This window comes from Cyprinus carpio, chromosome A16 (genome assembly GCF_018340385.1).
Source record: "Cyprinus carpio isolate SPL01 chromosome A16, ASM1834038v1, whole genome shotgun sequence".
NCBI classification, from domain to species: Eukaryota; Metazoa; Chordata; class Actinopteri; order Cypriniformes; family Cyprinidae; genus Cyprinus; species Cyprinus carpio.
This window is the reverse complement of record NC_056587.1, coordinates 15557616-15570704: the sequence shown is the minus strand read 5'-3', so window position 1 is coordinate 15570704 and position 13089 is coordinate 15557616. Positions and strand designations below refer to the sequence as shown.

The 13089-nt window shown below is 37.0% G+C and overlaps 1 protein-coding gene across 9 annotated transcripts in view; it reads left to right on the top strand.

The window, feature by feature from the left end:
* The window catches only part of LOC109105022 (adhesion G protein-coupled receptor B1-like), an 83130-nt gene that overhangs the window by 54918 nt on the left and 15123 nt on the right, over nt 1-13089 (top strand). For all 9 annotated transcript variants that reach the window (XM_042772928.1, XM_042772930.1, XM_042772926.1 and 6 more), the window contains 7 exons: nt 3206-3332; nt 8494-8597; nt 9768-9870; nt 10002-10152; nt 10329-10398; nt 10655-10721; nt 11523-11608. In XM_042772928.1, the coding sequence (XP_042628862.1) occupies nt 3206-3332; nt 8494-8597; nt 9768-9870; nt 10002-10152; nt 10329-10398; nt 10655-10721; nt 11523-11608 (708 nt within the window). The remainder of the gene's footprint in view (nt 1-3205; nt 3333-8493; nt 8598-9767; nt 9871-10001; nt 10153-10328; nt 10399-10654; nt 10722-11522; nt 11609-13089) is intronic.

Here is a 13089-nt window from a genome sequence, read left to right as displayed (position 1 = left end):
AAAAAGAGCAATTTTTCATATCTCCTGACCACTAGGTGGTGCTGTGGTGAAACTGTGTAGGTACCTTTAGGTCATGGATGTTATAACACAAGCCAAGTTTGGTCTAAATATGATAAAGTGTTGGAGAGATATAACCTCATGTCTGATTTGGCAAGCTTTTCATTTAATTTGTTTACATGGTTTTCAAGAAAGGTTGGGTCTATCAAAAAGCTTTTGTTAACTTTTTGTCAGGATGGTCAGAAGATGATCTGTTTTTGGTGAAAATCAAATGAACTGTCTAGGACAAGTTTAAAAAAGTAGGTTTTTCGAACTAATAAAAAATTGCAAAAAATCTTGACCTGTACAATTTTAAATTTTGGTATACATTTGAGGAAAAACTTTAGGTTCAAAAAAGTTATTAGCATAAACATGAGTGAAAGTTTGGACAAGTGGTGGCACTAGAGAATTTGAGTTAGAGACACCAAATTTGCTGTGGTTAATGTTGAGACTGTCCTCTGTCAGTGTGCCAAATTTCATAACTTTCCCGCAAGTGGTTCTATGGGCTGCCATAGACTTCCAGGGCGGAAAAAGAAGAATAATAAGAAAACTAACAAATACAATAGGTGCCATAACATCTTGGGTGCTTGGCCGTAATAAAAACTTTAGTAGTATAAATAATATTGCCAATTAACCAATTCATTTTTACAGCATTTTTGCAGTCTTTTACCATTAAAATTACAATCTTTTTTCATAATGTTCATATATTGCTCATGTATTATTTTATATAGTTTTTTTAATACATATATTATTTAACGTGACACAAGCTTACTTTTCTTATGCATCTGCACTTGGCATGTTCTCTGCAAACATGCACGCTATAGCTGGACTACAAGCCCATGATCCAATTACACAGCCATGCTGCGCTTTATATTTGTGTGGTCGACAAAGTCTTAATCGCATCATGTGCAAAGTCTGTGCAGTGGGTGATAATATATTGAGTTTCAGGTTTATGTGCTAATGTTAACACTGAGCCCTCCCCTGAGGCTGCAACACGCTGTGCTTCCAGCGCTATACTGTTTGGCCCTCAGCGCTCTTCAAGCCCCAGTGCATTATGGGTATCCCAGACTGCAGAGCTCTACCACACAGTGGGCTTGGAATGGTGCCGGTAACCCTTGGTTTGTGTGAAAAAGCGCTTGTGTGTGTGCATGCGAGTATATTGACTCCACGTTGCAGCTGCATGAAGAGGATGCTACATGATTAATGGCTTGCTATTAGGATCAGTTGTGCATGGAGTGGGTATGTTTTGATATGACTTTCATATCACTTTCATTAATGTCATTATGAGGTCTTTGTTACAATTATTTAAGGTAAGCGTTAGATCAGACACTGGCAAATCATGCTGTTAAGAGGGTTCCTCATCAAGATTATGAGATTCAAATTGAGTAGGTGGTGGAATGGACTAATTATTCAGAGGCTTTGGTCATCAGCACTTACCGCAACCTAAATGTTTACTTGTATTTATGATATTCATGCTTTTATTATCATCTGCTTTGGTGCATGCAAATTTCATGGAAAGCATAAAACAGAATACATTTCTTGCAAAGGATAGAAACCTGTGCAATTAATTAACATGTGGGACATCACATGCATAGGCATAAGTTCTATTCACTGTCTACAATAGTAAATAGACTATTTTTAGTAGAAAAATATGTTGTGCTCCAGGTCTCAATGTCCCAGTGTAATATCTATCCTCTGCTCCACTGCACTTTTCCTCCACATTTTATAAACTTACAAAGTTTTGACAGGTAAAAGAGACTGTTCTTTACTCACTTGGAAGGCTTGCTGCAGGCTAAACACAGTGTGAAAAGGCTACCCCAAACTTTCCTTTGGGATTTTTTATTTCAAAGTTATTCTGTGTAGTTTGGCGGTATTTTGTGTCTTGCAATGCAAGAACCTCTAGTAATACTGCTAGTGGAACAACAACAATAATATGCTAAAAAATTATTAAACATTATTAAATTGTCCACCATTTATTATTATTATTGTTGTTGTTAGTATTATTTATTATTACTATTATTATAAAATGTAGCACCGAATTCGGGTGTCAACAATAGTCAAATTTCACATTCAAATAGTGTGGAAAGGACGCGGTGTTGTTCATCAAAAGACAACCAATCATATACTGAGTCAGCTCTAATTAAAAATGTATGCTCTTTCTACAGTGCAGAAACTTACACAATGTCTACACCAGCGGTGCGGCAACAGCTAAAGTCTGTCTACACTGGACACGACAAAGCGCCGTTGAAAATCATTTGGAATTTGTGTCACCACTTAATAAATAGAACGCAGCAGCAGTTTTCTGTCAGGGATTTGTCGCGCCGCGCCGCATCCAGTGTAGACAGCATCACTGATTATAATGAGTTCTATGGCATTTTGTCCCACCTGTGCTGCTCGTGTTGAGTGTAGCCACGGTGTTAGGCGTGCTTTTTATTTATTTATTTTTTTTTTTGTTTGTTTGTTTGTTTGTTTGTTTTTTCAGCGTTGAACGTTGAAAATCAAGTCGAACTGTGATGCTAAGGTGTTGAGACAATAAAGAGACTTTATTGTTTTTTCTGGGCATTTCTACGATTCAAGAGACTTAAAACAACCACTGAATTTAATGCTCGTTGCGTTCGGTCAGTGAATGTTTTTCATGAATCATTTCATAATTATACTGATATGAAAGTTAACCCGGGATTCACTAAGGTACAGTAAGAAATTCAAAGCTTGGCTTCCCAAGATTATTAACCCAGGATAAAATGTGAATAGTGTGAAACAGGAACAATATCCCAGGATTATATTTACCAGGTCAGGGGTTAGAATTTATGTTTGAGGCTGCATAATATTTACGTATGTGTTGCATAGTGATGATGATGATGATGATGATGATGATGATAATTTAATAAATAAAATAGTAAAAAATAATTACATTTATTTTAATTTTATTTTATTTCAGGAGCTAATTATTAATTAATTTATTTATTTATTTTACTGTTTTTAACATCAGCTAACCTGGCCATGCAGAAAGCAGAGGTGTGCGCTGCATCACATCGTCCATTCATCTGTCTTTTCTCGCGCTCTGGCTCTCTTACGGCGGGCTCTGTGTGCGCTGGATTAGAGAAAATAGCTGTTTTATCGCACAGGGATTTGATCTCATTCCGCGCTCTTGTCTGTCTCCGCTCCGCAGCTCGTCGTTGCTGGGCTCCTGGTCTGCGCGAGGCTGTAGAGCCGTGCCCGTCGACTCCAGCACAACCAAATGCTTGTGTGACAGACTCTCCACCTTCGCCATTTTAGCACGCCTCAATCCCGATGTGGTAAGTCTAGCCATTTCTATTGTTTCCTTTAATCGAACGTCAAAACACGCGTTTGTGTGATATTGTGTGATTTAATGTACCGCTTTTTTTTTTTTTTTTTTGGTCATAGGCGTCATTGTGTATCAACAGATCCCTCTCTCTCTCACTCCCCCCTCTCCTCCTTTCCACGGCATGCCAGAGCCATACAGCAGATTTAATCTAAACAATTTAAGATATGTTTCATTCTTTAATGTGTATATAGACACAAATATCTGTGACAAAAAGGGACGTTTTGACAGGTTTGTTTAATCCCAGAACGCAGTGCATGAATCATGCTGGCTTTCATATTGGATTTGCATACATTAAATGTATGTACAGAGAAAATGCATGTGATTAATACAGTAATGATTCAAAATAGCTACCTACATATGTTAAAAATTACAGTCTTCATTATTTGTAATGAAATGCATTTTGCTTAAAACATACCAACACACTTTTTTTTTTCTTTTTTTCTGTTGGGTTTGTCTTGTAACACCTCAAATATATTTTTTCCTGGTACATTCAGATGTGCATAGGGGATTTGCTGGCCTTTCCATGAATGTAAAACATATATCTTAATGACACACCATGCATTTGGGCCTTAGAGGGTTATCTTTGTGTAAACCTATATGTCTTGCTTTAAAACAGTATCTTTCTTTAAAATGATGGAATTTGGTTTGGTTTAATGCAGGAAAGGGCCATGTCTTTGTGTGGAATTTTCATTCAGTGTGATTAGTTATTATTAGACTGGAAACTGCCTCTGAAGCAGTTTATTCACCAGTTGCCGTGGAAACAGCATGGGCAGTGGAAGTTCTTAAAGCTATAGAACATGCTATAACACTCTCTTTGTGCAGCTTGGCCCAGATATGAACCAGATAGCCCAAAAAAAAGAGGGAGGAAAAGGAAGTTTGACACCCTACTGGCCAAAACAATGGCGATGTCTTCTCTCATTTGCTTTGCCAAGATGTTTCAGATTGGCTGCTTCAGGACAAAACACTGTTTTGATTTGGGAAACCAAGTAAAAAAGGGACATCATAACAAAAGAGAATTAGGATCAAAGCATTACATACAGTCTACTGTGCACAAAGCTGAAAAATGGGGTACAAAAAGTCCAAAATAAATAAATGAATGTTGGGTACTTCACTTTGGGAATCAGTTGGATTGGAAATATGGAATTTCTGTTCCCCAAAGCCACAACAAGCACAAACTGCCTTTTGCAACACATTTTACTTACTTAAAGACACATTTCACCCAAAAATTTGCTCAGCCTCATGTTATTCCAAACCTGTATGAATTTCTTTCTTCTGCTGAACACAAAAGAAGATATTTTAAAGATTTTGGGTAACCAAACAGTTGATGGACCCCATTGACCAGAGTTGAAAGCCTCAGGTATATACAATGGAAAACTTCCATTATATATACCTGAGGCTCTCAACTCTGGCTCTTGAGATCTACTTTCCTGCAGAGCTTAGCTCCAACCTTGATCAAACTTACCTGCATGTAACTTTCTAGCAATCCTGAAGAACTTGATTAGCTTGTTCAGGTGTGTTTGATTAGGGCTGGAGCTAAACTGTACAGGAAAGTGGACCTTGAGGGCCAAAGTTGAGAACCCCTGGTATCTTTAATTAAAATTTCCAAGTTAAACAGAGTATTCAAAGCAAAAATTTAGAGTGCTGCTTCACTCTGGGAATCAGTTGGATTGGAAATGTGGGCTTTAGAAGGCAGAATTTGCTTAAATTACACCTAAATACCTCATTGGCTATTGTTTAACATTATCGAATTGCTCTCTCAGCCTAAGTGATGTCAGCAGTAAAGGAAAGTCATCTCAAAGGAACAACATTTTGATTAAAGATTAAAAAGACAAAGACAGTCTTTATTTAGAATGATGTGCACTGATTGATTGGTTGTTCAAAAACCAGGAAATTGCATTAAAGTAAATATGGTTATATTTATTTCACACTGATCAAGGCTGATGGTACAATACATCCAAACATGTTTTTAGGATATATCGAGCCCCATCTTGAAGCCAGTTTACATTATAGACATATTATCAGTGTTTTACAGGCCTCCTGTGTGCATTTATGTGCTACTATTTGCTCTCATGGATGTGTGTGTAAAGACTGCATGATCTGCATGTCCACTTGTGGTGATCCAGAGAGCTATAGCTGTATGCTAATCGCTCGCTTATGATGGCTGCCTGTCCTGCTCTACCTGGTCAGATGGACATAGAATAAGGGAGTGTCGCAGTTAGCTCTTTCCATGCCTCATGGGAAGCATATTGTGGGGATTTCATTTGTGTTGCCTTATGCCAGCAGAAGGGAGGACCGCTCCGCCCCTTGGCTCCACTCCCTGTCTGTCTCTCTCTAGCCTTCTCACTCCAGACCCCCACTGCTATGCCGCTAATTATTCCTGCAGCTCCACTTGCCACCTCAAAATGGCCCATCCAATGGCCCCTCCGCTGGCAACTAGTGTCCTACAGCTTCAGAATGATAAAGACCCAGAGAAACACTTCCCTTCCTCTCTTTCCCTCCCACATTCTCAGTCTGAATATACAGTCAGCTGCAGTGTACATAGAAAGAGAGAAATAAAGGGAGATAGTATACTGCAGCTATTTTAATCACACTCCAGTCTTTCTACAGATGTTTATAGGTTTGAACCAGGCTCTGGATTACATGGGTCAGATTGTCTTTATACACAGCTTTTACACGCTTTATACATAGTTTGATATAACGCTACAGTTGTACTTGGATGAAGCTCTGAATACACAATTCCCAAATATGGGTCAGTGAAGATGGCGAGAAAAAGAAACTGCTCACTGTGTTGAGATGTTTCATGTTAGTACATTCTTCTGAGGTAGGCCATTGTCTTTATTCTTGTCACTTGTACAGGATTCAGTATAGCCATTGCAAGTCTATTATTTATGTCTGTGCAGTCTTACTTAATTTGCATACAGTTTGACAGGTTTTAAAATATTAATAAACAGTTAGACCAATGTCCTCAGTAACTTACTGAAGCTTATATATATATATATATATATATATATATATATATATATATATATATATATATATATATATATATATATATATATATATATATATATATATATATATATATTAGGGCTGTCAATTGATTAATCACGATGAATCACATCCAAAATAAAAGTTTTGTTTACATAATATATGTATGTGTACAGGGTATATTTATTATGTATATATAAATACACACACATAAATTATATATTTAGAAAATATTTACATGTATATACATTTATATATTTATATCCTTATATTTTATATTATATATATAATATATTTAATATATAAACATAACATATTCTTATTAAATATATACATGCATGTGTGTGTATTTATATATACATAATAAATATACACAGTATACACACATATATTATGTAAACAAAACTTTTATTTTGGATGTGATTAATCGTGATTAATCACTTTGACAGCCCTAATATATATATATATATATATATATATACACACACACTTTTATTCACACACACACACACACACAATGTGTGAGTTTGTGCACAATGTGTATAAAAATAATCACCCCCCACCCCTGTTATTTACTCTACTTATAACATCCAAGTGAAAGATAGAACTCCAACATGTCAGAAAAAATAAATAAAAAAACGTAATCACTGAGTTGGAAAAAGGATCACCCCCTTGTGTCAGTATTTTTTTGAACCACCTTTTGCTTTAATTACAGCCTTTAGTCTGTTGGAATATGTCTCTACTAACTTTGCAGAGTCAGTGCGTCTAGACTTGCAATATTTGCCTCCTCTTTTCTTTGCAGAACTGCTCAAGATCAGTTAAATTTGATGGTGACCGTTTGTGGACTGCTCTCTTCAAGTCATTCCAAAGATTTTCAATGGGGTTTAAGTCTGGGCTCTGATTAGGCCACGCAAGGACATTCACATTTTTCTCCTTCATGTTGGAAGTTAAATTAGCTACAACTGATTGAGTTTACAAGTCATTTTAAAGAGGGGGGTGATCCATTTATGCAGTGGGCAGCCATTTATGCTGCGGCACCCAGGGATCAGTTGGGGGTTCGGTGCCTTGCTCAAGGACACCTCAGTCGTGGTATTGCCGGCCCGAGACTCAAACCCACAACCTTAGGGTTAGGAGTTAAACTCTCTAACCACTAGGCCACGACTTCCCCTGATGGGACTTGATACTTGATAGTTTCCGTTCCCAACTAACTATGGGTCTCTGTCTGCACTGATGGACTAAATAAGTCCCTTGGTTTGATAGTGGTTCCTCCTAGTACTATCCTGTCTTCCAGAGCTTAGGCTTAGTCAAGTGTTTGATTGGCTAGGAGAAGACAAACGTAGTCTCAGAGGATGCATTTCTTTCTTGATTGTCAGTGGGGGCCTTACTGCGGTGCAGTTTAATCATAGGGATTTAATTAACTTGGCCCTGTGCGCACATTAAACCTGGAGACAAGACAGGCTATAAACTCAACCAATTATCTTTGTGTTTAAGTGTAAGTCTGTGTTTTCTTCTTAAGGTGAGATGTCCACTCCCCGGAGAATGCATATAACCCGTGGACATTCTAAACTCTGCTGTACCACGTAAATGTATTAAAAATGTTTAACGGATAATATTTCTAGACATGCATTATAGTGGCGTAAGTCTTAAGCAAGGAATGCAGATATTCACAAACACACACAGGCATGCACTACTCACACCTATGGTACACTTAAAGCTGCGTACACCACTGCAGTGGCCGCTGTTTCTCCACCACATCACCATGGAAACCAAGACAATGGTTGCGCAAGCCTGCAAATGTGTTATATTTGAGGCTTTTGATTCACAATCTCTGTATGAGTAATTCACAGCATCAGGCATTTAGCTTTTCTGGTTGTCTGTATGTCATTGAAGCAGGCATAGGTTGCTATACTGTAGCTCTCTGCTGGATATCTCAGTCCTCAGTATTAGCTCTTTAACGAGTGACCTTCATCTCACCTTGTTCCTTAGCCGGAGCCACACGGACAGCAGCCCACTCTCCCCAGCTTTCTTCTGCACAGAATCGCATGGAGGGACTGCAGGCGGCTAGCCTGATGCACCATTAACATCTGTGAGTGTTAACTAAGTCTATTTCTTGTTTTTGACAGAACATGGATAAGACCCAGCTTCCATCTGTGACTCTTATCGTGGGCTGCGGGGTCTCGTCCCTCACCTTGCTCCTCCTTATCATCATCTATGTGTCTGTTTGGAGGTAAGCAAGACTTTCCGCTGATGAAACACATCTGGCTGTTCACCAGTAAAATAAATTTACTTGATGGGAAGCAATAGGGGTTTCAGCACCATGGACAGCGACATATATTTGTGTAAAAAGCTTTGGGATGCTTCGAAGTTTGAGATTCAAATCAATTGTTTAATGTGATGTAATCCTAAACCATTCAGGTTGTTATTTATTATTCATGTGGTTATTATTGAAAGACTGATCAGCTAAGCCAATTAATGCCGATAGTTGTTCTCAATTGGCCCATTAACAAAAGTGTTCATTCTGTCTATTGTCAGTTCCAGTAACTACCAACAGCTTAGTCCATGGTCAGTACACATTTTTAAATTATTTTTATTTTTTTATAGATTTTTTAAAAGAAATTTTATTTAGAACTTTCAGTTAGCAGAAATGTATTGATTGATCAAAAATGAGAGTATAAACTTTTTTTTAACATTGTTAAAAAAGTTTCAAATAAATGCCGTTCTTTTGAACTTTGTTCATCAAAGAATCATGAAATAAATAAATCACATTTTCCAAAGAAATATTAAGCAGCACAACTGTTTTCAACATTATAACATAATGATAAGAAATATTTATTGAGCACCAAATCAGAATATTTGAATGATTTCTGAAGGATCATGTGACACTGAAGCCTGGAGTAATGATGCTGAAAATTCAGCTTTGCATCACAGTAATAAATTGCCTCCATTTTTTAAATGGAAAGCAGTAATTTAAATTGTAATAATGTTACCAAGTATTCCTGTTCAAACACCTGTCAAAGTCCTGTTTTGTTGTTGTTTTTGTTCAGTTAATGCTGTTTTCTTTCAAAACCATTAAAAAATTTACAGAGTCTGTATACAGTACAGAAGGATCCTTGCTAATACTCATGTTGTTCGTTTACAAATCTAATTTTTTTCATGCAATTTTTATTTTTATTTTTATTATTTCTCCATGCTATTTCTTCCTTTGCATCTTGTGCTTCAATGGTCTGTACAGATGCTTTCACTTGGTCAGTGTCACATTTTAGTCGCCACTAGAAATTATACATCAGTTCAGGTTTCATTAATGTGTCCATCTATTGAAAGCATTGTGGCTGAATGATAGTGAGCAATATATGTCATTTAGATGTATTGGCTCAGTGTTTCTGGGTTTTTTCTTCAGGTACATCCGCTCAGAACGCTCTGTCATCCTCATCAACTTTTGTCTGTCCATCATCTCCTCCAATGCACTCATACTCATCGGACAAACTCAGACACGGAACAAGGTATGGCCAAACAAACACAAATAAGTTGATAAAACCCTTGATCCACAACAAAATATTCTTAATATTCCTATTTTATCCTCTGGCATCCTTACCTGGATGGACTCGCTTTCTTACTATTTCCTTGCTCTTAGGTTGTTTGTACTCTTGTGGCTGCATTTCTGCACTTCTTCTTCCTGTCCTCTTTCTGTTGGGTTCTCACGGAGGCATGGCAGTCTTACATGGCCGTGACTGGCCGTCTTAGAAACCGCATCATACGCAAACGTTTCCTCTGCCTTGGTTGGGGTGAGGCTTGTGTTGTATCTTCTAGGCTTGCATCTTCATTTATAATGTTTCTTATGAAAAAAATCACCCAACTGGGTAGTTGAATCAAACATCTTGAAGTTGAACATAAAATGTATGCACATGATATATGTCAAGTACTCAATTACTCTCCACTTATTTCTGCTCCCTTATTATAGGTTTACCTGCTCTTGTTGTAGCAATTTCTGTTGGATTCACCAAGGCAAAAGGATATGGCACTGTTAACTAGTGAGTATGATCATGATGAAGTTGATCAGTCATCTATTTTTGCTTTATACTATACTGTAATTCCTAGTGCTTTTAATGTCCCTGCATTGCATCCTTTAAGTGGTCACTTTAAAATTTTAAAAACAACATACAACAACTATATTATCTGACAACCCCATCACTGTTTTTTCCCCCTCTCATCTCTTTATCCTTTTTTTTCTTCTGTTTCTCTCGTTGTCACTCCCTCTTTCTTTTCCACTTTTGCGTCTTGTGTTAGTTGCTGGCTGTCTCTGGAAGGCGGACTGTTGTACGCATTTGTGGGACCAGCTGCTGCTGTCGTCTTGGTACAATTTCTCTCTCTGTTTGAATTATTCACAGAAATCTCAATGTTTAATGTTTCTAGCATCACTGCTCCCAAATATAAGATTTTACAACAAATAAACAACCACAAGCTCTTGTGAATGAGAATGCAGACAGTTCCAGGTTTTATTCACATAACTCCACAACATAATATCCAGCAAACACGTGTTTAAGTAGATCTGTTTAAACACAGCGCATGCTAAGTGTGCCAAGTGTGGACATAGTAGTCATTACTGCTGCAGATTAATTAAACAAGATCTGGGCTTAAACTATGTTAACATGGATTACAGCCGTATCTATTTTATTCAGAAACAAATTTCATTTTGTCAGACGATAAAATGGTGAATTTTCTATACAGTCTCATTAGAAATTTTATTCTTCTGCAGTTTTTCTCTGTTAAACCAAAACATTTTTAATTGTTCAGAATATTCTGTACATCTTTATAATTGTGTATTAATAATACAATTAAAAATTTAAGGTGTGTATTTAGTACCATATTAGTATTTGTTGTAGTGTCAAAAATTGGTATTTCTAAATCCTGAAATATTGGTATTATCACAATCCTAGTGCAGAAGTAGCTTGAACAACACCATATTCAGATATTTTAATGACAGTACTGTTAAATACAACAACAAATGAAAATACTACAAAACCACAAGATAAATGAGATTTTACAGAAACATCCTAAATGGCACATTGGAGAATATAGGACCATGTTTATATTCTGAGACTGGGTTGGATTTAAATATGCACATGTGTTCACCTTTCTCTTCTCTTTTTACCAGGTAAACATGGTTATCGGGATTCTGGTTTTTAACAAACTCGTGTCTAAAGATGGCATAACTGATATGAAACTCAAGGAGAGGGCCGGGTATGCCTCGAAGCACTCTTTCATCTCATTGGCTGACCTCTAACCAGCTCTGAGAAAGATGTTAATTGGCAGTCTAGAAGGACATGAATTGGCATGAAGGAATTTGTCTTGTTTTCCACAAAAAAATAAATAAATTAAAAAAAATCTCAACATCTTTAAAATGGGAAACATCAAATATGATTGTTTTCAGAAACTATATCTCGAGTTTTGAAAAAGCCAATAGATTTTTTTTTCTTGTTTTACAGATAAATGAACAAGCAAAATTAAGGTCCGTTCACACCAAGAATGATAATTATACATAGATAACTGTATTAGCATCCATACCAGTAGATGATATCATCTGTTTATTCTAAGTGCACACTCGTCTGCCTCTTTAAATTCTTGAGCTTGTTATAACAGGATTGATTCTGATTGGGTGTCAGTGTTTTTATCGTTCATTAACTGGAAGAAAAAAAATTGTTCTGAAAGTGATTCCAACGATATTGTTTGTCTGTGCCTTTATCATCATAGCTGTGTTGTGGACTCTGCTATTGTTAAATATTGAGAATGATTGTTAAAACTATATTGTTATCTTTATAGTTATCATCCTTGGTGAGTACAGGCCTTTAGCAAGGTTTGTTCATAAAAGCAGATTTTTTTTTTTTTTCCTTAGAAGAGAGGGGAAGAGATCACAAAGGACTGGTTATTGGTCCTGTCAAAAGCAAGATGACATTTCTGCTCACTCATTGCATTTCTTTTACATTTCAGTTGGTGATTTGCCATGTGTCGCTTAATCATTTCTCCAGCTTCTCTTGATTTTTAGGTGTTGCTGTGCATCTTGATACAGCTGTTTAAATCCATGTTTGCCATGTTTCTGTGTGTGAAATGTTTATTTGAGGGGCAGTCGCAAAGGAGCCGGCAAAGGAAATCTGACATAACGCGTCAGCTTCATGCGTCTGATCGATAGCAGTCAAGCTGAGCGAATTTCTCATTTTATATCCATTGATTTTGACAAGTTTTCAGTCGTGAGAGTTAAATGTCACTGAAGCTGAAGTATAAACCGAGAATTGTTATTACAGACCTCATTATAATGGTTTCACAATCGTACGCTGTCCACCTCTGTGCCATGGACCATCAATTACACACTGGAATTGTTAATCTTCTTCTACCAATAAGGCTTTACAGCAGAAACGTGGCCTGAGATTTATTACCAAGAAGACGAATATTAGTCATGTTATGACTCATGATTGACTGTCTGTGTTTCCTTTTCTGGACTGTGCTCCACTGCTTGCAGGCTGACGTGTGCCCATACTGGCATCGTTTTTGCATCCGACTGTTTTCTTTCCCTTGTCCTTATCTTTTTTGTGTGTGTGTGTTTTTAGATAATTATTATGATTATTTCATTTCGACTATGTTGTGTTTGCCTCTGCTATGATCTCTCTGATCGATTGTGTTTGTTTTTGTGCTCTTTGTGACATTGTATCAGAGTTACCACAGCATCC